This window comes from Monodelphis domestica, chromosome 2, assembly GCF_027887165.1.
Source record: "Monodelphis domestica isolate mMonDom1 chromosome 2, mMonDom1.pri, whole genome shotgun sequence".
Lineage (NCBI taxonomy): Eukaryota > Metazoa > Chordata > Mammalia > Didelphimorphia > Didelphidae > Monodelphis > Monodelphis domestica.
Genome location: NC_077228.1, coordinates 484,330,718 through 484,357,491, shown reverse-complemented (window position 1 = coordinate 484,357,491; position 26,774 = coordinate 484,330,718). Strand labels below are relative to the sequence as shown.

At 37.1% G+C, this 26,774-nt stretch overlaps 1 protein-coding gene across 2 annotated transcripts in view; it reads left to right on the top strand.

The window, feature by feature from the left end:
* The window catches only part of PHTF1 (putative homeodomain transcription factor 1), a 43,505-nt gene that overhangs the window by 3,960 nt on the left and 12,771 nt on the right, over window positions 1–26,774 (top strand). Inside the window, exons 3-13 of one of the 2 annotated variants that reach the window (XM_007485161.3) lie at window positions 5,005–5,074; window positions 8,031–8,189; window positions 10,385–10,541; window positions 12,219–12,356; window positions 14,901–15,060; window positions 15,908–16,084; window positions 16,334–16,426; window positions 18,656–18,871; window positions 22,678–22,806; window positions 24,536–24,808; window positions 25,958–26,089. In XM_007485161.3, the coding sequence (XP_007485223.1) occupies window positions 5,005–5,074; window positions 8,031–8,189; window positions 10,385–10,541; window positions 12,219–12,356; window positions 14,901–15,060; window positions 15,908–16,084; window positions 16,334–16,426; window positions 18,656–18,871; window positions 22,678–22,806; window positions 24,536–24,808; window positions 25,958–26,089 (1,704 nt within the window). The remainder of the gene's footprint in view (window positions 1–5,004; window positions 5,075–8,030; window positions 8,190–10,384; window positions 10,542–12,218; window positions 12,357–14,900; window positions 15,061–15,907; window positions 16,085–16,333; window positions 16,427–18,655; window positions 18,872–22,677; window positions 22,807–24,535; window positions 24,809–25,957; window positions 26,090–26,774) is intronic. The other variant, XM_007485163.3, reaches the window with a different exon arrangement.

Sequence of the window (26,774 nt, the reverse complement as noted above, 5' to 3'; positions counted from 1 at the left end):
GCTGCCCTATTCCAGGAGTAGAACAGAGGTCTGTACACAACATTCATCGATCTGACAGAGGCTTTGGATTACTGCCCATCTTGAGGGCTTGAAGATCATGGCAAAATTTGGTTGCCTGAAGAAGTTTATCTGTATTGTTCATCAGTTTCATGATGGCATGCTTTAAGGGGCCCTGAATAATGCACAATGCTCTCTTGAATTCCCAGTCACCAGTGGAGTGAAGCAAGGCTGTGTGCTTACTCCCATGATTTTTAGCATATTTTCAGACATTTTAGCATGTTGTTGAACACTTTTAGTGATGACAAAAACAGCATCAAGGTCAGCTACCCCACTGATGGCAAACTATTTAACTAGAAAAGGCTATAAGCCAAAACTAAAGTGGAGGGAGTTGGTGCATGACTTTTTATTGATATAGGATTGTGCACTCAATCTCTGAGGCTTGAGCTATATATAACTGAGTAAATCGATTCTCTTGTGCTAATTTGGGTCTAACAATTCACACCAAGAAAACAGCTTTTCCACCAGCCAGCACAGTACCATCCAAGCAAGGAACCATTGGTTACAGCAAAAGGAGAAATTTTGAATGCCATAGATAAGTTTATGCTACCTTGGTAGTATGTTTTCCAGGGATGACCATATAGATTGATGAAACTGACTCAAGCATTACCAGAGCTGGGTCATTGTTTGGGAGGCTCCTCAGGAAAGTGTGAGAGAGAAAAGGCTGCCTCCCAAACTGAAGGTCTACAGCTGTTGTGTTGACTTCATTCTTGTATACCTGGAAAACTTGTATATAGTATACAAGTGTCATGCCAGTAATCATTCCCATTTAATTTATCTTAGGAAGATTCTGAAGGTCACTTGGCAAGATAAGGTACTGGACCCCGAGGTCCTTTATCAAGTGGAATTGCAAAGTATTCAGACATTACTTCAGAGGTAGCAGCTCTAGTGGACTGGCCAGATTAAAATATCAAATGTATGTTTGCCTAAAAGATTATTTTACACATAACTCAGGGCAAGTGCTCACTCGGAGGTCAGAAGAAGCAATCCAAGGACATTCTCAAGGTCTCTCTGAAGAACTTTAATATTGATTGGGAGACAGGGGAGACACTGGCCTAGGACTGTCCTGCCTGGTATGCCTGCCTCAAAGAGGGTGCTATGCTCTTTGAGCAAGGCAGAATTACAGTAGATCAGAAGAAATAGGAGATGCACAAATTGAGAGACATCTCCATTCCAAATGTTCCTATGGACTACTTATGCCTGATCTCTGGTAGAGCCTTCTGAATTCTATTGGCCTGATCAACCCTAGTTGGACACACTGTACATTGACTTCAACATGGTATTGTTATTTTGGAATGAAGGGCAGCTGCATGTCATATTCCCCTAGTGGAATATAAATTCCTTAAAGGTGTGTTCATTTTTTGTTTTTACTTCTCTGTGCTTAGCAAATGCCACCATACACAATCTTAGGCATTTAAAAAAGGTGATTAATTTGAGAATTGTACTATTACAGTTCTGTAACAAAACATTATATCCAGTAAAGTGTGGAATTTTTATTCTTTGCAGGATATAAGATGAATTTCTTTGTGAGGAAAACTTAATTATAGATAAATGTAGCCCATTTTATTTAAGCAGCATAGTGTGGTGAGTAGAGCAATGAGTTTGGAATCAGAAAGATCTGAGTTTGAATTTTGTTCATACACATAGTCACAACCTTCTTGGGCCCAAGTGTCATGGGAAATGAGAGGATAATCCTTGATAATAACTTCTAAAGTTCTTTCTGCCTCCAGAACTGTGATTCTGTGATTCATTATGAGGCATGGTTAAAATTTATTTCACTTAACAAGAAATCATTTAGCATAATTTAAGACTAAGTAGCTTTAGAATAAAGTCAAATTCTCTCTGAGGCATAAAACTTTCTGAACTTCCCAAGAAGAAAATTAAGACTATCCAAAGTGTGAAAGTCAGTTTTTTTAGCTTTCCATTCTGCTTCTATATAAATCTCTGTGCTCTTGCCTATCTTTTCTTCCATTACTCAGAAAAGAGATGGCTGTTTTCTTGCCAAGGATAAGTCTTTCCATCTGGGCTCATAATTCCATCCCTAGCTCTTTCTTGTACCTAATTTCATCAATCCTCCCCTCTCTAATACTTCTTCAGGCTCTCTCTACTAGATTCTCTTCCCTGTTCTACAAAAGCAAAAACAAAATCCCACATCCTGATAGGACGAAACAGTTAACCTTCCTCTAAAACAGTGCCACAGTGGCTGTCACACTATCAGTGCAAAATAAATGCTTATTCCCTCCTTTCCCCTTTGTATCTATCTCAAGGTTATTGTTCCATTCAGATGAAACAATTTGTAAAACGATTTGCCAAATATGCTACAGAATTGCCAGTTGTTATTTCCCCTGAAATGTTCCACCAGCGCTCAAACCTCAATTTGACAAAGAATGAATTTAACATGTTACTCTCCCTAAACTCTTCCAGATTACCTGTGCTTGAAACTTTGTGGTCATTTTTAACTCTGTGCTCTACTTCCAGATGCAGTCAGTTGCCATATCTCCCTCCTTTCCACTCCCACTGCAAAACATAAGTTCAGGCACTTCTATTTCAGTGGCCTTTTTTACTGGATTCTTGGCTTATTCCTATTTCCAATCTGCCCTTCACATTGTTGTATATGTAATCATCCTAATCTATTATACTACTGTCTAAGAAGATAGTAAAGAAAATTCCATGTAAGCCTAAATTCTAAATATTCTATTAAATTATTAAATATTCATAAATGCCTATGGCCTGTAAGACAGTTACTATGTCCTCATAAAAAAATATCGTAACTCTAAAACCTTTAATGATTCCCTATTGTCTTTTGAATAAATAGAAACCTCTTATTCTAATATTCAAGGCCTTAAATAATTTGGCCTGAGTATGCCTTTCTAGCCATCTCCACTTAACTCCCTTTATTTGCCCTTTTAAAATAAACTGGATTACTAGCTCTCTGGCCCCCTAGTTCTCATTTTGTCTTCTTCCATGTTCTTGCCATTGTTCTTACTGTTTCCCATCTTTGGCATGGACTCCCTATTTTCCCTGTCTTTACCTGTTAGTATCCATCCTTTCCTTCTAAGGCCTAGCTGGTATGCCATCTCCATGTTTTCCTTAATTAATCTAGCTAAAAGTGAGATCTCACCTCATATTTCTTATAACTCACACATACAAGGACATTTCTTATTCCCACCATTAAAATTGCAAGCTCTGTAAAGAGAGATCTGCTGTTTATTTCTTCAGTGTAGCTACAGTGCTTATATAATGGCTTGTGTGTAAGAAATACTTAGTAAACTTTTAGGGATTTAATATGATTTTGAAGGATATTATAGTACTTTATAGATTTTATTAGGTTAGGATTCCATAAATTAAGAAAAAAGAAAAAAAAGGAACTATCTTTACCAGAAAGCTAAGAGGATAAAGGCAGTTTGAGGATCCTTTGCAGATTAATATTGAGGTAAATGACCATATAGCCAATTTCTGATGCTGTACTATATTTTTACTTTTAGTATTATTATTTTGTTCCTGATTTTTAGTATATTACTGAATTGATTTAATGCTTTGCTCTCAGTATTTTGCCATTCGTTCATGAGAAATTAACAGTCTTCAGAGTGTTCCTTTTAAAAATGTGATTTTAAAATTTGGTACCACCTCAATTGTAAAGGCAGCTAGGGTAGCTAGGTTGGTTCTGTGATTAGAGTGCCCTGCTTAGAGTCAAAAAGACTCATCCTCCTAATTCAAATCTAGCCTCTGGATACTTACTAGCTTTGTGACCCTGGGAAAGTCATTTAGCCTTCTTTGGCTTCATTTCCTCACCTGTAAAATGAGCTAGAGTAGGAAATGGCAAACCACTCTGGGATCTTTCCAAGAAAACCCCAAATGGGGTCACAAAGGATTGGACAAAACTAAAAAACATAACAAATTGTAATTTTATTGTATTTTGGCCGTAATATTTCCACTGTTACAAATTGTGACTTACAGTTTGAGGAAACTGAGAAAATGGGATTCTGAGAATACAAATTTTTACAGCCGACTTTTCTATGTATCTTTAGTTAAGCAGAATAAAAGATAGTTACTGACTGCTGTACATAGAAAGGAAATACAATTTGTAGATTCCTAAATCAAATTTTTTATAATTCAATTCCAAAGACTAAACATTTTCATCTTTCTGTTTTATTAAAGTGCTATCGCAGTATGATTCTCAGATGTAAAATTCAGATTGAAACATTCATTTTAATGTTTTGCTTTTCAGCAAGGAGGAACTGGAAAAATGACAATTTGAAATGAAAAGTTGGAATGTCATGAATTTGCTGCTTATTTTTCCTGAATAGGCTATAGATAACATAAATATAGTATACTTAAATATGTAGAATCAGAAAAATCACCAAGAGGACCATAACTTTGGAAAAACATGGAATTTCTTTCCAAGCTATTATTGCTATGTTAGAATTAGGGACAAGACTAGTGATTTTGTTTCCTCAACCAGTCCACATCTTCTCTACAATTTGTAATCAGAATATTGCTATACGGTTAATTGACTTGCCTAGGGTCACCAGGTTTTCCTGCTTCTAAGGCCAGCTATATTCCACTACTCCAGGCCACCTCTCTTTTCTCTATGAAGATAGTTAATTGTAGGAATGCTACCATTCTGGATGAATATGACAAAAAATTTTGGTAGAAATTCTGGGATGCAAAAAGTATTCTATGGAGATCTCTTACCTACTAAAATTTTTAGGCAGGGGGGAATCTTTAACAACTAATTTTGTAAGATCACTATTAGGTGGTAGTTCCTTAAGTTAAACTGCTAGAGAAAACATAGATTTTCAAAAAATCTCATTGGGAAAATAAAAAGCTCTGCTGCTTTGAAAGAATTTTAGAATTGAAGCTCTTTCTGTGATTCAAATAGTGTAAAGAAATATAAATATAGATGGTCCTTTCTGATTTACAAGTTATTTTTCTTTAAAATCCTAGGGCTTCAAAAACAAACCAAAAAAGACAGGTCACATAAAGCCCGACTTGATTGACGTCGACTTAATCCGAGGTGGGTTCAAAAATCAATCTACTTTTTAATCTAAACTTTTATGAAGAAAAAAACTCTTGCCATTGTGTTATCCTTATGGGATACATTAATAAGCTATTTTTAAAATTGCAAGATCCCTTTTCCTCTTCTGTTACTTACAGAGCCATGTCACAGCCCTCACAATGGTTCATTATTTTCAGTTTCCTAAATGTTTTTATTTTCCATAATCCTGTCTTGCTTTAATTATGTGTTTTGGAGGGGCAAACATTAGGGGGTCCTGCTGAATCCACTCTGGGGAAAAACAGGTTTTTGAAATGTTTTAAAAGAAGGTGTATCAGACCTCTTTGAAGCTGTTGAGCCCAGACGGTTGAGGAGAAAGTTGGGACAAAGATTAGAAATGGAGAGTTTGTAAGACTTTTCCTTTGGACCAACTTTATGTGTTTTTGATTTGGTCTTTAACCTATTACTCATTGACATTGTGGCTCCAAGAAACTGTAGCATGTACAGCAGCCATACCCTGGTAGACCATCTCAGCAGGTGGGCTAAGCCAGGTAACCGACAGATCTCAGACCCATCAGTGCAGGAAGGGGTGTCTACTCCAAGTGTTCGAAGGGGCAGATGAGAACAATTTGTTCCAAAGGCCATGAAGGTGGTGGAAGCAGGCCCTGTGGGGTTCTTAGAGCTTGGTTAGACATTGGAGAAGCCAAGGCCATCCACTGCATCCCGGGCCATCGCCGGTCATTTTTACTTTTGTCTTGCCCCTGGACTTCTGTGACTATGGGAAAGCGAGACTGACGACTTTGTGCAACATGCCTCACTTAAATTCAGTTTATTTATGAGTCAAAAGACATTACATGGTCATTTTAGTCCTCTTCAAGAAAAATTGTAGACATAGTCCACCTCAAGCTACCTACACTTCCCACCTTTTTCACCTTGTCTCCTGTCCTACTTACAGCTTTAACTCAACTTTTCTAAAATCAGACCCACTGTATTTGCCCCACACACCCTAAATGTCTCTGGGCTTCCCCATTTCTGTTCACAGTGCTACCACTTTCCTACTCAACCATTAAACTTAGTTATCTTTGATTTTTTCCCTTCTCCCTTGTCACCCATTTCCAAGCACAATTTCTAAGTCCTATCAATTCAGTCTCTGCAGTATATTTTATGTTCATCCTTTCCTTTTTCCTTTCACATCTATTGGCTTGGTTTTGACTCAAATTACTTCGTACCTATATTAAAATAGCCTCCTTACAAGTTTTTCTGTCTCCATTCTCTTTTCACCTCTTCTAACACATCATCTACACCAGGGATTTTTAACTGGAGGTGGGAATGGCAGAGGGAGGGGCAAGGAACTTAAAATTTTTTTTGATAACTAATATAATTTTATTTTATACATTTAAAAACTTTATTCTGAGGAGTCCATAGGTTTCACCAGACTACTGAAGGGATCCATAACCCAGAAAAGGTTAAGCACCTCTGACCCATACTATCACTTGCCACCTGCATAATCTGTCTGTATTCCAAACTAGATTAGGCAAATCGTCATTCCTCAAACGCATCTGTGTACTTGGGCTTCTATGTACCTGGGCTCCTAGCTTCCTGTGTCTAAAGTAGTATCACTCATATCCACCTATTGAAATCATATGCCTCCTTCAGTGCTCACCTCAAATGGCCCCACTCATGTAAAACCTTCCCTATTCAATACAGTGAAAAACTAGGTTTACTGCATTGTTCAACAGTGCTGCCTCAAGCCCCTCTCCCCGTTTTTCCCCCACCACCATCCTTTCCCAACAGGAAACTAGTAATGGTCTCAGTGGAAAGAGCACTAGATTTGTATTTGGGGTAAGCTCGAGTTCAAATTTTAATCTATTTTTTTTCTTAATAGCCTTGACTTAGTAACTTTCCTAAGACAGAAGGGCAAAAAAAGGTTAGGCAGATGGGTTAAATGACTTGCCCAAGGTCATACAGCTAGGAAGTATCTGAGGCCAGAGTTGAACCCAAGTTCTTCTGACTCCAAGCCTGGCACTCTATCCACTCTGACACCTAATGGCCCCTGTGCAGTCATTTAGCCTTTGAGGCTATTTCATCAAGGGTGAAAGGAAAATAATAGTACTTATTTCTTTGGCCTTGTGGGTAGTACAAGGGCCTCATAAACCCTAAAGCTGCATAGAACTATGATTCTTATGACGATGCCATAATTCCCTCTTTCCTTATTCATTTAAAAACCCTTAGCTTCTTTGTTAGAATCAATACTGTATATTGGTTCCAAGTCAGGAGAGCAGTAAGGGTTAGGCAATGAGGATTAAGTGACTTGCCCAGGGTCACACAGGTAAGAAGTGGCTGAGGCCAGGTTTGAGCCCAGATTCTCCAGAGTCCAGTTCTGGCTCTGTATCCATTGAGCCACATATCTGCTCCCATCATTCCTTATTCTTTGAGTGTTATAGATACTTTTCTATCGTAGGATTTAAATTAATATCTAACACTCCAAGAATTATATTTTATGAAGTTTATTAATAATCACTTGAAGTAGAAGGAATAAAAAGGAAATAAAAGTTAAAAAACCCTAATTAGAGCAAAATTAAGACCACGTGAGCAAAACTGTCCTGGCTCACACCTCATGCCACCTCCACCAAACCTGATCACAGGAAGAGAGTGAGAGGCAGGGTTACACAAAATTTATATACTCCCTACATCAGCACGGAATATGAGAAGGAAAGTGGGGTGCTGGGAATTGTAGTTTTAGGGTTCAGATTCTGATCATACACTATGCATCTTGTCTCTAGAAATACATTACAAGCAATACAAGAAATACAAGTCTCTAGAAATACATTACAAGAAAGACAAGCAGCCTGAGCATAAAGTTCTTAATTAGCCTTGTTTTTTCTCCAAGTACTCACCACAGTACCCACATTAATTTGAGTGTATAATAAATTGTGAAATGTGTATAATGACAAAATGTGTGTTACTTTGTTCCAAGGCTCTACATTTGCCAAAGCCAAACCTGAAATTCCATGGACATCACTAACTCGGAAGGGAATTGTTCGGGTCATTTGTTTTCCATTGTTTAGCAAATGGTGGATTCAGGTCACCTCTTTTCGAATCTTTATTTGGCTGCTGCTGCTTTACCTCATGCAAGGTAACTAGAAGTGTTGAAAGGACTCGGGGCCTATTCTAACTGCTTCACGTTTTGCCATTTCATTTCTTTGATATTGTCTAAGAAAGACCTGCATTTCCCTGACTGTGACCGGGATCTGCTCATTTTTGGTTTCTCTCTCTGGTTCAGTGGCATGCTCCCTTGTCAGAAAGTCAGAAAGTACCTGCCTTGGGGGCAGCCAGTGAACAGACCCAGAAGTGAGCCGGCCCTTGTCCTCAGCCGACTTGGCTTCCGTGAGTGAAGCAGCAAATACACATGCACACACATGCAAAATAGATGGCAGATGAGTGCCTCGCCACACCTTTTATATCTCACCTGTTCCTCAGGCCGCTCCTTTGCCACCTTCAACTCCCCACTTAATCCTGCTTCCTGTATCCACCGGGAGGCTTTCTCTCTCACATTTCTCTCTCTTGCTTCCAGAACTTAGGTTTTATCTGCTCCCATACTCACCTTCATAGAGCAGAGCCCTGTGTAAGCCATAAGGTTCTTGAGGACAAGAGTTCTCTAGCTTCTGATCGCTGTACCCCAGCCTCCATAATGGTGCCTCAGAGTACAGGGCGAGTTGCTGGAATGACAGAGACAAAGCTGTGGACAGTCACCTCCATAATCAGGATGGCACTTTACAGGGATCCACTTTACCATTTACTCTCCAGGAACATACACTGAAATTGAGAATATTCTCAAAGTACCATCCTTGCCTTTAGCAGAGTGCCCGGCACATAGTAGCCATTTAATGTTTATTGGTTGATTACTAGCATTATAAAAGTCATGAGACATGATAGAAACAAATGCTAGAAACCATCAAAATATTTTCTATCCATGGCAGTGTTCAAGATAAGATAGCGCCTAAAAATGTATATTACTTTGGTTTCTATTCTTATAAATAATAAGATCTTCAGAGAAGAAGAGATCTTATTTCTAAATTTACTCAAACTGAATTTAGACACTTTATTTTACCTGAGTTGCCTTGGTCTCATCCTGTAGGCTTAGTGGTCAGACTACTACTATCATATAGCTTTGCAGACATTTTCATGGTGTCAGGCTTTCTTTTTCACTAGTATCCTCACTGTCAGTTTCTAACAAGACTTCATAAATCTGGTGAATGTTTTTTAAACCCTTACCTTCTGACTTAAAATGAGTACTAAATATTAACTGCAAGGCAGAAGATCAGTAAGGGCTAGTCAAGGGGAGTTAAGTGACTTGTTCAGGGTCACATAGCTTGGAAGTGTCTGAGGTCAGATTCAAACCCAGAACCTCTTGTCTTCAGGCCTGACTTTCAATCCACTGAGCCACCTAACTACCCCAGAGGCTCTTCCTTATACATGATGCTTTTCATCTTGATGGCATTCCATAAGATTTTTCAAACATGAGTTGTGTTTTATGATTTGGGGATTTCTTGTGATTTAATTAAGGTATATTAGAAAAGGTCATAGGATCTTTGATTTAGAAATAAATGGTTATTAACAACATGGAAATAGGTTCTGATCAAGGACACAAGTAATACCCAATGAAATTGCGCTTTGGCTATGGGGGAAGAGTGGGTGGAGGGGAAGGGAGGGAAATAATGTGATTATTGTAACCAAGAAATAATGTTCTAAATTGACTAAATAAACTTATTCAAATGGGAAAAAAATTAAAAAAAAATAAAGGGATGGAAAAAAAAGAAAAGAAAGAAATGGTTATTGAATCCTACCCCTTCATTTTATACATGAAGAAATTGAGGCCCATGAAGATGAAATGAGTCACTCAGGATCACATGATTATTAAGTGTCTGTGGCAGATTTTTAACTTGGGTTTTCTCAAATCTGGGTCCAGCACTAGATGCATTACACTGTTATGCCTCTCAGAAAAAAGGGTAAGACGTGAGTAGCTTGATTTTTGTACTTTTTTATAAACTAAATGTGCATCTCAACTTTCCAAAACTCTTAATTTTCATGGCTTATCCTCTTCAAAAGAAAAATCTACAATCCATAGTAATTATGCCTAGACCTTGTTAATATAGATCTTCACAGTGTCATTTTATAGGTAAATAAGTTTCTTTATGAAGTTAAAGTTATGCCTATGACTTTGAAGCTTTAGTAAAATGATGAATATTGTAAAAGTAAGAAGAGGAATTAGGATCAATTAAAGGTACTCTTTAATATAGCTTTTCACATTCTAAAAATTCTCCTTTTCAGTTCTGTCATTTGTGTTGTATTTCATAATGCCTATTGTGAATATAAGTGAAGTGATTGGTCCAGTGTGCCTTATGCTACTGATGGGAACTGTCCACTGTCAAATAGTCTCCACCCAGATGGCTAAACCTTCAGGAACAAATGGAAACCGGAGGAGGAGGTAAAATGAGAATTGACAACTTGTAATTATAGTTTTTCTGGAAAGAGATATTTTATATACAAGTTTTAAAAGTCATTGCTGATCTATGCATCTTTGCGTGTGTTCCCTTCTAACTTCATTTTCTATAATTTTTATAATGAATGGTTATAAAAGTTATCCTTGTATGCCAATTTGCATATGAACTTTATACCTGTTTTTAGTTGGGATTCTTTCACTTTAAGTGATTCTTTTAAAAATTAAATGTAGTAGGCAGTTAAGTGGCTCAGTGGATGGAGAGCCAGGCCTAGGGACAAGAATTCCTGGGTTAAAATCTGGCCTCAGACACTTCCTAGCTCTGTGACCCTGGGCAAGTCACTTAACCCCAGTTGCCTAGCCCTTACTGCTCTTCTGCCTTGGAACCAATACTCTATCAATTCTCAGACAGAAGGTAAGAGTTTAAAAAAAAAAAGTTGCTCTGGCCAAAAACATTCAGTACTCACTGATAAACATGGTGATGGTCTCAGAGCTTAGTTAGGCTGATCCTTGGATGATACATATCATTGGTCATCTCTGGATTTGTGAGTTTTAATGCAAATTCAACTTTACTAATCTTTTTATAATGGTGTGTGCTGGCAATATTTTTCTCAATTCCAACTTTCCAATCAAAAGTGGGTGAAAATTCAGTATAGAAAAAAGTTTATCATGTTATTGTAGCATTCACCATGCTTTAAATCTGCCACTTTCCCTTCTTTCCCTTAAAATGTAGTTTATAAGACTACTTAAGCTTTAGCAGATTATGTCTTAACAAATTCAAGTGATAGTTTTATAGATTGGATATCTCTAGTTTTAGTAAAAGGCATGTATGTTCCTTAAGTAGCTAAATGTTTATCTCCTTTTTCCATTTAATGCATATAATTCTATTCCATACATGTAATTTTATAATAAGTTGTTTGTGGTTTGGTTGCAATGAGTTTCACTGTATTCCTATCTTTGAATGCTATTTGTCAGTGTTATTTTTATGTTAATAAAAGGAGAATGCCATTTCATCACAGCCAAACAACTCGATAAGCTTTCAATGAAAATGAAGTGTGCTTGTCGTTAGTATTTGCTGCACATTCCATCCATCTGGATAGAATGCCAGCAAAAAGACATCTATGCCCATCACTATGTCTGTGTATTAGCTCCAGGCTGTTATTGCTGGGACAGATTCCTTTTGCCTAAGCCGTCACTGGGTCTAGGTTGTTTTTTTGGTCATCTTCTCTACTTGAAGCTAACTGCTGTTGATGCTGGGCCTATCTATGGAAGTGCTTGAAGACTTTTACGTATGTGAAGATGACTTTGGTCTGCAGTTGCTACGAAAGATATTTCTTCATAGTAATATTGCCTTTTTTCGTGATTAAGTAAATGATAATCTTAGGCCACCCACCTCCATGGGATTTTGGATTTGGAACTTTATATACTGCCAATAGTTTCCTCAACACATTGTCTAAATCTCATGTGTTGTTGGTATGTCATCTTCCTCCGCTATGTAGGTTTGACTACATGATGTCAGGAAGATGGTGGTTTGTTGCAAAAGTATGCAGATTTAAACTATGTATAGTTCTGTTTCTTAGCATAATCTTGAGTATTTGGATGTTCAATATGGCAGAACAGAGAAGGGTTTGAATAATCTGAAGTTGTTAAAATGTTCTTTTGTAGAAAATTACGCAAAACTGTAAATGGTGATGGGAGCAGAGAATGTGGAAGTTATAACTGCTCTGATAAAGTCAGAGGAGTAGAATCTTCGGAATCTGCATCCCTAAATGGTGGTTTTTGGGGGACTCTCTTTTGCAACAGGTGGGAAGTCTTACATTGGAATTTTTTTTGATTTCATATTTACATTCATACTTACATGTAATAGCTACACCATCAGAGCTAGTTTTTAAATTATAGTTTACTTTTATATGCTGTTTTACATTTATAGAGCACTTTATTTACATTCATTTGATCCTTACAATAACTAAGGTATAATCCTCATTTTATAGATGATACTGAGACTCTCTAAGAGGTGAAGCAACTTTCTCATCTTGTTAGAACTCAAAGCCAGATCTTCTGATCTCAAGTCTAATGCTCTCAGTAGACGTTGTGCTATAATTTTTAAGTATTCTCTAAAGGTCTCTTTGCCCTTTAAGTGTTTCTTCCTCTGCCTGTCTTGGTACCTGAATTCATTCCTTTGAGTTTTAAAGGCTTTTAATTTTTAGAAATCTCCTATTTAATCCAAATACCCTTGGGAGTGTCACTACCTTAATTTATTTTAGCTAACAATTTTGGAGGAGATTAATAGGAACTAGGCATTTTCCACTGTGACATTTAGTGGAGAGTAAGACCCAGCAGGAATGGGACATAGGGTCAGTTTTGCTTTGGGTCTGTGATTTCAAAATTGCTTACTCTCTTGATGACTTAATAATAAAAATAGTTGTTTCTCTTATTTTTGCTATACCTATAAGGTATATTTATTCTCATCAGTTAATGGGAAACTGTGACTATTCTTTCTACCCTCTCTGCTGTTTTATTACCCTCCTCTCAAAGTTCTGTTCTAGATACATTTTTTTCCCCTCTGCCTACACATTCTCTCTTGGCGAACTCATCTTCTCCCCATAGCTTCCATATTTCCATGCAGATGATTCAACAATTCATATCTACATTTTGTCGTCTTTTTTAGAACTCCTGTCTGCTGGGTAATTCTACCTAAATGGTTTGCCAAGCCCTTAGACTCAACATATCTTAACATAGAAACCTTCTCTTTCCCTTAACTTCTCTACTTCTGTTAATGTCTCTACCATCTCTTAGTCACCTGGACTCTCACACATCTGGCCCTTCCTCTCCATGCTACCTTAATTTAGATCCTCGTCTGTCATCTTTTAAACTACTGTAATAGCCTCCTAACCAGTCATCTATAGTCTGTCTTCTTTATTAATTTCCCACTAATCTTCTTAATGTACTATTGTGATAGCTTCTTTATTTAAAGCTCTTTGATTGCTAGATGCCTGCAGAGTAATCATCTGACCTGGCATTCAAGCCCTCAACACACTGGCACCAGCCTGCCCATTCAGCTTTAGTTTGCATTATTTCCCTTCATAGATTGTTTCAGCCAACTTGGATTATACTCAGTATCCCATTCTTAGGATCATAGGATCATAGATGTAGAGCTGGATGAGACCTTAAAGATCATCTAGTTTAACCCCCTTATTTTTCTCAGGAGGCCCATAGAGCCTAAGTGACTTGCTCAAGGTCACATAGGTAGAAAATGGCAGAACCTGGATTCAAACCCATGTCCTATGCCTTTGCTTTTCTTTTGTAATTTGGTGCATTTGTCTCTGCCCTTATTCAGGGCATTTTCCATGTTTGGAGCAGACTCTCACCCTCTTTTTCAGCTGGTGAAATTTCTCTCAGATATCCTTTTGCTCTGTTACATTTTTCTTCTTTTTGCCCCCCTTGCCACAGTCCACCTTCCTCCCTTCCAGCTAAAAGTGATCTTTCTTTGCTCACATTTCTCCTAGAACTTTGCTAGCCTTTTTGTCGATGTTATCTTACTCTGCTTTGTCCATTTTTATTTGCAAATGTATTATATTCTCTGTCTCCCTTTCCCTCCCCTCATTAGAGGACTAGACTTCTCAAAAACAGGGACTGTGTTATTTTTCATTTTTGTATTTTTTTGCCTTTGTAACATTTTTCATATTTGTATCTTTAGTGCCTTGCACATAGTCATACTTAATAAATATGTATTGAACTGAAATTGTTGAATCTTTCAGTGCCTGCGTGCTTGCCACTGTGCTTGATACTATTGGGAAATGTCTACAAAGGAAAGATTTCATGGTCCCTTTTCTTGAGGATTTTCAATATAGTTGGGTCAGGGGAATTAATGCCTATTACACAATCAGAGAAAGATAATCTAAGGCAGATATTGTGTGGTACAGAATAAAGGCCATAGGAATTGACAGAGGAAAAATTGATGTGGACTATAGTACTAAGAGAAGACTTCATAGAGGAGGTAAGAACTGAGTTGAGCTTTGAAGAATATTTAATATTTAGATAGGCATTGGGGCGGAGGGGAAAGAAGGCATTCTAGGCAGGGGACACAACATGATCAAAAGTATGGAAGCAAAAATTAGTATGGTATATAAAGATGATTGGAAATTTCAAACCTTCCTCTCTTGATTTGGCTGAATGTTGCCTTCCTATCCCTTAGCGAGTTAGGAGCTACATTGAGTCATTTTTTTAAAAAGTCTATAATTGAAAACATGACTTAATATACAGCCTAATAAAGAATAGTGACTTTAGAAGATAACTACTTTTTAGAAACTCTAGAGTTTATGGTTCTTTCTTTCCTGTTTTCTTCAGTCGAACAAAAAGAGTAAAATTATTAACTGACAAAGGAGTTGAAACTGACAATAATCCGACTATTTTGAATCTCAACCCAAAGAAAAAACATCCCCGATCAGAGATGAGGATGTGGCAAGCAAGAGAGAAAGCAAAACTTTCAGATGGGGAAAAGAGTCACGTAAGATTTAAATGCGAAAATGTATGCTTGAAGTCTTCCCTTTCCTGTTCATTGTGTTTCCAAGGTACTGTGTTAGAAATGCACAATAAATAGCTTATTGATAGTTTTGTACTTCATCTTTTTATCAAGTAAGCTAAGCCCAATAGCCAGAAGAAATGTAAAAGGAAAATGTCTAAAGTAGATTGTAGGAGGTTTTTGATCCCTCAGGATTAAAGGGTATTCTTGAGTACATTGATCTAACCAAGATAAATAGATAGGCTAGAGGAAATTTCTGTCTTTTTGACAGACAATTATATATGGCGACAGCTAGGTGGCTCATTGAATAGAAAGAAAGCCAGACCTAGAGAAGGGAGGTCCTGGGTTCAAATATGATCTCAGACACTTCCTAACTATGTGACTCTGGGTAAATCATTTAACCCCTATTGCCTAGCCCTTATTGCTCTTCTGCCTTAGAACCAATACTTAGTATTGATCCTAAGATGATAGGTAAGAGTTATAAAAAAAAAATTATACACGAGCTGATGAAGTTATGCCCCAAGAATGAATATTTTGAGTCACCTAGATAGAAGACATTCTAAGGATGTGGACAGTGTTGCCTAGAGTAGGTAGTCTTGTCCTATGGCTCAAATTAGCTATATTGTTAATTTATAGGCTCAAAGGAAATAATTTTGAATTTCTTAGATGTTAGTAGTAATTGAATCAGCTCTGTTATATTTGTTTCTTCGGTGTATTTATTAACTAAGGGAGTTCTCTACTTGTGTAAAAGAGTTATTTTCACCTTGGTATATAATTTAGAGAGGAGTAGTGTGTGTTCTCTTCATTGAGGGTATTCTTGTCCCCTTTTCAGGAAGGTTATAGACGTTTAGGAAACGGAATTTCAGATGAACTGTCAAGTGAAGATGACTGTGAAGAACAGACACAAATGATCCTGTTACGGAGAAGTGTGGAAGGGGCCTCAAGTGACAATGGCTATGAAATCAAGAACGAAAAACCATCAGTTTCTTCAAAACATGCAAGCTCTCAAGTAATTTTAATTTATCACTTCTTATAGGGCTAATTTGAGATTTTTTTTTTTTGCTTGACTATACATGCTTTCCCAGGAAAACAAAGGGGGTGGGGGTGGGAGAGAATTTGGAGCTAGAAATAAAATAGAATTTTAAATATAGAAACAACAACTAATTCTTTATAATTTGAATATTATATTTTTATTATATATTATATATTTTAACCTATCTTTACACTATTTTTACTTTTATCTTTTGTTTATGGTCAGGTAAAGAAAAATTCCACTTCAAGATGGTGTCGAATGGTCCGAGATTCAGATAGCCTGGCTGAATCAGAGCTTGAGTCAGTTGCCTTTAGTCAGGTAAAGAATTGATTATATATAAAAAAGAAGGATTAAATATAGCTTACATTCCACCTATACTTTTTAGCTGCCCCAAAGCAGTCATACCAAGGGTTTAATAATTTAAATTGAGTAACATTTTTTAGATATCTAGTCACCATTTAGACACTTAAGGGTGATCGTTAGGGTTTTTTGAATAGCTTTGTGACACTGACCTGGAAAAGTATTCTAGATGATGATGATGAAAATGAATAAAAGGTAGTCCTGAAAGTAGAAATAAATTACTGTATGATAATAGGCTCAAGTTTATTATCTGTTAGGATTATTTTACTCATAAAAGAAATTATTTCAGGTGAGTACATGCATATTTTTTTCCAAGGGATCTGAAATTATAGTATTCAGTGTCATTTTATCACCTCTTGATTTGTCATAGCATTGCGACTCATTGATGGTCAGTAACATGTGACATTTGTGTCAAGGGTTGCATGATAGGATGCTGGAGAGAGGACTGCTGATGGGTCATATCATAGGCAGCTGGAGTTATAGAAGAACTTCCATGTGAGCACAGACATTAGTTGTTAAGAGTCTGCCTTCTAACCAATGCAATCAAAAGTAGAAGGGAAGCAACAAATGGGGGGAGGGGGGAATTTTATAACAAAAACCTCTGACAGAGCTAAATCAATTGTACAAAAAATCAAGCCATTCCCCACTTGATAAATGGGCAAAGGACATGAATAGGTAGTTTTCAGATAAAGAAATCAAAACTATCAATAAGTACATGAAAAAGTGTTATAAATCTCTCAGAAAAATGCAAATCAAAACAACGCTGAGGTACCACCTCACACCTAGCAGATTGGTCAATATGACAATAAAGAAAAATAATAAATGTTGGAGGGGTTATGGCAAAATCAGTACACTAATGCATTGCTGGTGGAGCTGTGAATTAATCTAGCCATTCTGGAAGGCAATTTGGAATTAAGTGCAAAGGGCTTTAAAAGACTGTGTGCTCTTTGATCCAGCCATACCACTGCTGGGTTTATACCCCAAAGAGATAAAAAGGAAAAAGACTTGTACAAAAATATTCATAGCTGTGCTCCTTGTGGTGGCAAAAAATTGGAAAATGAGGGGATGTCCCTTGATTGGGAAATAGCTGAACAAGTGATATATGATGGTGATGGAATACTATGTACTGTAAGGATTGATGATCTGGAGGCTTTCCGTATGAACTGAGAGAACTTCAGTGAACTGATGCAGAGTGAAAGGAGCAGAACCAGAAGAGCATTGTACACAGAAAATAAAACATTGTGGAAAAATCCAGTGTAATGGACTTTACTACTAGTAGCAATGCAACAAGTCAGGATACTCCTGAAAGACTTATGTGAAAGAATGCTAAACGCATTGAGAGAAAGAACTATGGGAGTAGAAATGCAAAAGCAAAATATATGATATCATTTGTCACATGTATATATGGATATGTGATTTGGGGTCTAGACCTTAAAAAAATCACTCTATAGCAAAAACAAATAATATGGAAATAGATATCAAGTGACAACATTTGTACAATCCAGTGGAATTTCTTGTTGACTCTGGGAGGGGGGAGAGAAGAGGTGAGGAAAAGAAAATAAGTCATGGAAACATGGAAAAATATTTTAAAATAGAGTCTACCCTTCTACCTTTCTGTTCAACAATTCAGCCTTTATTAAGCATTTACTATGTGTACAATCCATTCTGGGTACTACAGACATCACAAGAAAACTAAAATTCATTACTGCTTTTTAGGAGCTTAAGTTGTACTGGGAAATACATACATACTCAATACACACACACACACACCCATTATGCACATCTAAATACCTTCGAATTTAAGGAGGGAGGAAGCACTGACCACTAAGGGAGGATTAAGGGTTTCAGGAAAGGCTTCCTAAAGAGGATGGCACCTGGAGGTGAGGAGGAAGGGCATCACCACCTGTGCAACCTATGGCTGTTTTTGGAGGTGAGAAGTTTGGGTTAAGGTTGGGCAGGAGTTCAGAGAACCAGCTGTCTGCGATGAGATTGAAATTCTAAATGTGAAAATGTATTGCTGGCTTGTGAGATCTCAGAGTAGAGTAAACAGAGGAAAATTTGGCCACATTTTTGAAAACTTGATGAACTCTGTCATAGATATCATTCAAATTAGGCCTCAAATGTATAATTGTATTTCACTGAATCATTGTCTCATGTTTCTGCTGTTTTCCTTTCTTTAATGTTAAGGAGTCTCGATCTGGTATCAGTGGTGGCTCTAGAAGCTGTAGTCGGAGGGACTCGGAAAGCACCCGCCATGATTCAGAAACAGAGGACATGTTGTGGGATGACCTTTTGCATGGGCCTGAGTGCCGCTCATCAGCCACGAGTGACAGCGAGGAGGGGAATGTGAAGGCCCTGCCCCCAGGTGCCAAACGGGATCCAAAAGAGGATGTTTTCCAACAGGTATGTGGGAGAATCTTTATCCTTCTTACAGGAAGGGGGCAGGCAGGTCAAACACTTTTCTCTTTTTTGTTTATCTTTTGATGTTCTTTAGTATGACTGTTGGCTTATTACTTTTTTATCTTTAAGTCATTTGAAAGTTTATTCTGTTTTAGATTTTTATATGCATTACCATATTTATGAATTCACAGAGAAAACTTAGGTGCTTTTATGTGAAAATTGATGAATTTAGGGGGTCATTTGTTCCAAGATGGCACAGATTTGTTAATTTTGGAGAGATTCCACTTTTCAAGGGAAGAAAAACAAAAGAACATAATCTCAGATTCAGACCCAAATTAAGTTCACTGAAAGTCATCAGAAGTTTTCTAAAGGATCCCCAAGAAAAGCTCAATGAGGGATTTGGGCACAAATGATCATTTTGTTAGAAGCTATGTCCATGACTTTTCCTTCTGCCTAGCTATTTCTTTTACAATGGTGTCATACAAAGGGTATTTATTGAATAACTGCTATGTCAGAACCTCATGAGAGGTGCCAGGGAAAAAGAGATGATGAAGTTTATACAGCCCCTTCAAGTTAGTTGGGCAGGGAGAGTGTAGAGGGGAATAAAACATCATTGGAGGTAATTATACTATCACGTTAATATGCTTATATTATTTATATATATATATATATATATATATATATATATATATATATATATAAATAAGCATAATATAATATGAAAGTTATAAAACAAATAGCTCTATGAGGTCTGATGGGGAGGTTTTTACTGCCTGAAGGAGTCAGAGAAGTCTTCCTGGAGAATGAGGCCTTTAAGGGATGAATAGGCATTGAACACATTAAGAAGGGCAGGGAGGGCATTCCCGATACAGGCCCCAGTTGGAACAGAGTCTTGAGAGCACAGTGTATATTTGAGAGATGGAAAATGGTCATTTAAATAGGGATGAACAATGTAAGAAAAGCCTGGAAAGAGAGGGAGAGCCAGGTCAGGTTGTAGAGAGTCTTAAATGTCAATTAGAGAAGTCCAAACTTGGGAGGATGACTTGGAAGTCAGATGATGACTGTCCACCGGAGGGGGACCACAGGACTGAAGGAGCCTTAAAAGAGTAAAGGTAACTGAGGGATAATGGTAGAGAAATGATCTGTAAACAGTGGTTTATACAGAATATCCATTATAAAGAGCCATAAAGTAATGTGGTGGGAATAGTGATTAAAGTGAGAGATAGAAATGGTTTCAAAAGTTAAAGGATGACTTTGAAAGTAACGTGTTAAATTTATTGTGTACTTTTTTAAAAAGCAAGCTCTGGGAGTCAGTGTTACATGAAGTAGATTGTCATAACCTGCTCCCTCAATGGAACCTACCAGAGAACTGGCAGTTAAGCTAATCCAAGAGAGAATCAAGCACCTTTGTATTTTGATGTGTCCTTCATCAGATTTCTCTTCCAGGCTCTGGGTTTCCTCAGAGCCTTATGGAGGATTATTGAATGTATATCTGATTTCCATTAAATGTCCTGCATATGGTAAATTTTTGGTAATTACTTTTCTAAGAAAGTTTGGATGAGAGAACATAACCAAAATCCATTGAATAAGAGCACTGAACAGATATATTCATTAAATGCCTGCTTTAAGACAAACAAAAATTAAAGCATGGTTCCTAGCCTGGAAGAACTAAATTTATGCACAGAAGTAACTAATTATAGAGAAAAGGCATAATTATAAAGCAGAGAGATGCAAAGTTTTATATGATCTTTGAAGAGGAACAGATCACTTTTACCAAAAAGGGACAAGGAAGATGTGATGGAGGAGATCTATGTATTCCTGGTTATGTATTTTATTTAGTAGGCCGCAATAAATCATTAATGACTTTCAGGTCATAGGGTAAAATGATTGTCATTTGAATTTGAAAACTGTTACTATTTAAAATTGAACAAAGTCTTTCACATTAGGTCTTTAGGACCAAATGAGATCATGGAAAAAAATACGTTTAAAAACTTTACTATGTCAGTGACTTTTATTATTAACTAAGTTTTTTCAAATTCCATTCTCAGTAACACTGAGTGCTTCTCATGTAATAAACCAGTAGAGGTTTTTGGAGGAGAGACAGATGCTAAATTCTGGTTTTGATGTGTTTGAAATGCCAAAGGGACATCCAGGTAGAGATTCTAAACTGTGAGGCATATAGGATTATTAAGCAATATGCATTTCTTAAGTACCTATTATGTAACAGACTCTATGTTTAACCCTGAGATGAAACAACAATTTCCCATTTTTGAATTTTCAAGAAACTTCCCCATTACTTGGGGAAACAAGAATAATGCCTCAGGCAATTAGAAGACTTTAAAGATCACATGTAATTGAGTTTCATTTTGTTCAGTAAAGAAAATAAGCATTTTAGGAAGATAGAAAAAGGAAAACTGAATGAGAACTAGAATAGTCAGGGATGACATCAGTACACAAGATTTGAGCTGAACTTTAGTGGAGAGGAAGAGTTTAGAGGTGGGGAAACAGAACAGAAAGCATTTCTGTTACAGGTGGAAGTAACATGACTGAAGCTTTGGAGGTGGTAAAGAATGATCTATTTTGGAGGACACTGCAAATGAGACTAGCAACTCAAGTTTTATAAGATTAGTTACATTATAGGGGACCTTGAAAACCACATGTAAGAATTGAGACTTATAGTCTAAGCAATATTCTAGAGAACATTGACAATTCCTTAAGAACAACCAAAAAAAGGTCAGTGATTTGAAAATTGTATTTGAGGAAAAGTAGTTTGACTGTAGTATATAGAATGGATTGGAAGAAATAGAGATTGGATTCTAAGTGTGAAGTCAGGACATCCTGGATGAGTGTAGTGGCAATGATGAAGAATTTGGTTTTATTAAAATAACTGTAACAAGCAAAAGATGAAATGACTATGGAAACAAAGATTTGAACTTCTAGCCATATCAGTTAATTAAGCAATGTATGGCAAATTTCCCAACAAATTGGGAGGCCCCATCCTCGGCCTAGGACTGGACTCTGAATACAGGGGAGACAGATGTTTATACATTAGAAACAATTAAGGGGCAGCTAGGTGGCGCAGTGAGAGAGCCAGATCTGGAGACGAGAGGTCCTAGGTTCACATCTGATCCCAGATACTTTCTAACTTTGTGACTCCAGGTAAGTCATTTAACCCCAGTTGCCTAGCCCTTGCCCCATTTGCCTTCAAACTGATTCTGAGATAAAAGGGAAGGAAACAGCACTAGCTCCAGAATTGAGTCACAAGCTGGAGTCAATGTGGTTCACTCAGTTCTAACAATTAACCACTTGCTGTACTAATCCCCTCAATTTTCTCACAGATACTTAAATATTCCTTAGATCTTATGTAGATTAACCCACAGACTTTTACATTTAAGGAAACCTATCCAGAGAGTATGTATCTTGTCAGATCTCTACGTGTCAGAGGCATGGGTAAAGCCCAGGCTTCTTGTCTCCTACTGTACCATTTTGCAATCTCCTTTAACTTTGAAATGACAGTGGGGAATCTTGAGTAGAAATGCCATAGGTATCTACAAATACAAATTGTTAGAATTGGGAAGATCTCTGAAATCAACAATCACAATTTCTCACCAGGTACAGGAATCCACAACAGTTCTAGGGAAGATCATGGCAATAGATTAGCTGAGGGGATTTTGAGAGGCCAGAGTGAAAGGGGGGAGTGTGAGAGTGAGTGCATGAGAGTCAGTCTACTGGGCATTGGTAAGTGTCCTCCCAACAGCAAAGGAAATTAAGAAGACTTGATAAGAAACTTGCTTTATTTTTATCTTTAGAACCATTTGTTCTGGCTACAGAATACAAGCCCTGCCTCTGAACGAGTGAGTGCAATCATTTGGGAAGGTAATGAATGTAAAAAAATGGATATGTCTGTTTTGGAAATCAGTGGCATCATCATGAGTAGGGTAAGTTTTTTATTTTGGTTGTTGCTTTTTAATCTTGAAACAGTTCTCACACGTTCCATTTTATGGGCACCATTTGTTATTTTGAAACTCTCTTGTATTTGATGTAGAGAAAATGAGTTTTCAAAATACTTATATTAGGGGTTTTTTTTTCTATTCTGTGGGGTTTGGAGGGGAAATGTATTTCTCAGTGCTTTGTGCCCTTCCCATTCCCCTTATTCCTTGGGGGAAATCTGAATATGTGATCAACAAGGACATGAGCAAAAAAAGGTGTTTGCTTCCAGGAGAGGGATGCTGGTGTTTGTAATATGTTTTCCCTTATCCATTGTATACGAACAACAAGTGTTGTTATTTATGTTAATTGTCATATTTAAGCCTAATTAAGGAGAAAAGTTTAAAATCTTAAATCAACTGATTTATTCCAGCATTTCCCAAATTGGTCTTTGGAGCCCTAGTGTTCTGTGTCAAGTAAATGGGAATTAAATGATAATTTGGGTATTAATGATGTTTTTCCTTGTAAAAAATGAAATTTTGTAGTCATAGATTTTATTGTTATCCAAGGACCAATTTAGTTATGTATAGGAAGGTCTGTAGTAAGAAAATTGGCTTCCAAAGGATAAAACGTATTTTTGGCCATAGAAATCCATGGTTAAAACATGGAAGCTTGTGTTCTGTGTCAGTGGAGAGATTATCTATGCCAGTAAAACTAGAAATCTTTTGAATTATTAATATGACATAATTTTTTTTTGTTTGAAAAAAATTGGCACAATTTCCTTTATTTTATGTCAAAATTTCCTCAACTCCTTTTTCCTATATTTGATGATTCCAGATCGAGTGTTGAATGTTAGTGGATTTGGTCAGTACCCCATTTGAATGGAATTGAGATTGAGACTGGGTCTGTAATTTCCTAGAGAACTTCTGGGTGAGAAAACTCTCTACTGAAGAAAGCCATCATGTTCTCTCTGGGCCCTGCAGTCACAGACTTTGTCCTGCTCTGAGTTATATAGCCAGAATGTGTTAGAGGAAAGATTTGGTCCTAGGTTTTCTTAGCACCAAAGCTCTCCCTATATCAGACTGCCTCTCTAGAGCATTTTAAAAGGAAAAAATAGATATCAAAAATAAGCCACACTTTAGGGTAATACAGCCCAAAATTTAGTTGAGGTGGAGTGGGGGAAACTCTGTAACATAGAAGACCTTCTGCAATCTGACTTGGACTTAGCTTTATTTCATTCTTGTCTCTCATTACTGGCAATTTGGAAATTCATCTCCCAACTCTGTGGGTTTACAGGAGGTCACCCCTATGCTTAGAATGCACTTCCTTATCTCTGGTTCTTCCAGTTCTTGACTACTTCTTGGTCAAGCTCAGTGAATCAGTCACCGATCCCCCAGGCATTGCTCTTTCCCTCAGCTTACCTTGTGGTATGCTTCCAACATCTGTCTGTGTCTACAATAGAATGAAAAGCTCCTTGAGGGAAGGAACTATTTCCTTTTTTCCCTTCTATCTGTAACACATAGTATGTAAGTGCTTAATAGATGTTTATTTGAATAAAAATGCCCCCCACCCCTGCCATATAGGACCAGCAATGTGAGTGAAGCCTCAGAATGTTCCATGGCCAAATCTATTAATGGAAAGCAGGGTTAATATAGTACAATCATTACAAAAATAATTGTTGATAAACATGACCTTTGTAAATCTTTTTTTATTTAATGGTGATTTTTCATCACTCCCCAGGTTAATGCATATCAGCAGGGTGCAGGTTATCAGATGCTGGGAAATATCGTAACTATTGGGTTAGCATTTTTTCCATTCTTACATCGACTCTTCCATGAAAAGAATATGGACCAAATACGATCCATCTCGACTAATGAGATCCTGACTCTCTTTTGTGGGGCACCACCTTCGGTAGCGATCATCATTTTGTCAGCAGTCAATTTTCTTGAGCGCTTGTGTCTAACCTGGATGTTCTTTTTTATGATGTGTGTGGCAGAGAGGACATACAAACAGGTCAGTGGGAGAATGATTGTCTTCCTGTCTTGTTGCAATGGGCACCTCTATCTTCATTTTTCTTCTGTCCAAAAATTAATTAGCATTTCTGAAGCAACTTCATTACTGTGATAAGATCCACACATGTGCAGTTATTTAAGAATGCAGAATAACAACAAAAGGGATTTCTACTGTGAATCAGAAAAATGACTTGGATTTTAGACGTCTGTCATTTTATTTATAGTATATTCAGTGATGTGCATACTTTTTCAGCTGCGTAAACAAGAATTCTTCCTGGCCATGAAAAGAATGTTTCTTTCACATTATCATATGATTCTCATGGCATTTTTTTTAAAGTAGGAGAGTCTAAACATTTTCTTGATGAAGTTCTGAACATTTTCTTTATTGGAAATGAATTTTATTATGTATCTATAAAGTTAACTAGAGGAGGATAATCTGTCCACAGCTTTTTGTAAAGTAAGCTTTTTGTGTATCAGAAAAGAGTTTAAAAACATATTCTGTACCTATTGAACTAGGCTCTTCAACTTTACAAGAGTAAATATTCTTTACTTAGCTCCTGTCTTTTTTCTGAACACTTTATTTAACATCCCGAAGCACAGAGCTAGTTCCCTATCCTAATATTAGATAATGATGCAGAATGAGATTAATTAACTCTCTGAAAGTGAAAACGGGGTCTTGCCAGAAGTTGAATTTCTAAGTCTAGTAGAGAGAGCACTTGGGGCTGCCCCATAGGGCACTGCTCCATGTTTGGGGCAAAGGGAAAGTCAGTCCTCGCTGATCACCCCTCATGAGAGGTGATCACTTTTGTCTTTCTCTCTTCTCATTTTTGAATAATAATTTCATTAATAGTTTTTTGACTTAACAGTTTCCTGTAAACACCTACTCAGCTCTCCCCTCACCAAATACATTCCCCCTACAAAATACTCTCCCCCCCCCCAAACAATTAAGCAAAGCCACTTATAGTGGTGATTGCAACTAGTTGTATATATCACTTAGAATTTGTTTTGCAGTGCTAATTTCATTTAGATGCTGTCATTTATCATAGTATGAACTGAGTACAATTTTGTTGTTTCTTTTTTCTTTCCTGGGGGAATTGGTTGTAACAAGAAGCTGACAGATATTTACATTGTTGTTGTTTTTTTTCCCTAGCGATTTTTATTTGCAAAACTCTTTAGTCATATTACCTCTGCCAGGAAAGCTAGAAAATATGAAATCCCCCATTTCAGGCTCAAAAAGGTGGAGAACATTAAGATATGGCTATCACTGCGTTCTTACTTAAAGGTAAATTGTATTGTAACATTACATAGAGTGACTTAGAATTTACATAGCAAGATCTAACAGTAGTTTTCCACTAAATTGTCGTTTGGTATATTGTACATATTTATTTTGGGGGGAGGCAGCTTGGTATATTGGAATGAGGGTTGGTTTATAGACTGAAGACCAATTTTAAGTCCTGGCTCTTCCACTTACTTCCTCCTTGCCCTTGGGCAAGCTTCTTAACCTCTCTGAAAATCAGTTTCCTAATCTAAAAAATGAAGGAGTCAGACTAGATAATCTTTAAGGTTTCTTCTAGTTCTGAATTTATGATCCCATCCTCTTTTGTGCTTTAGTCTTCTTATCTCAGAAATGGGTATGATAAAAGTTGGTCTTCCTACCTCACAGGGTTGTTATGAAGAAAGCACTTTGTAGACTTTAAAATGTTGTGGCAGTGTTCATTAATTATCATACAGGCTCTTGCTGGATATCAACTTGGAAGTGACTTCATGGCTGGCAACAGGAAAGTTATTACTCACCTTTATGAATGAACTTAGATAAGAGAAAAGAAAAGCTTATTTCTTAGTGTTAGAATAGTACTATGATTTTCATTTGCTTCTGGGACATACTTAGACATGTCTCATTGGGTAAATTACTGTCTTATTTAGAACAGGGACAGATTCTAGAAGGAAAGTCTTCTGGTCTTGTGTGT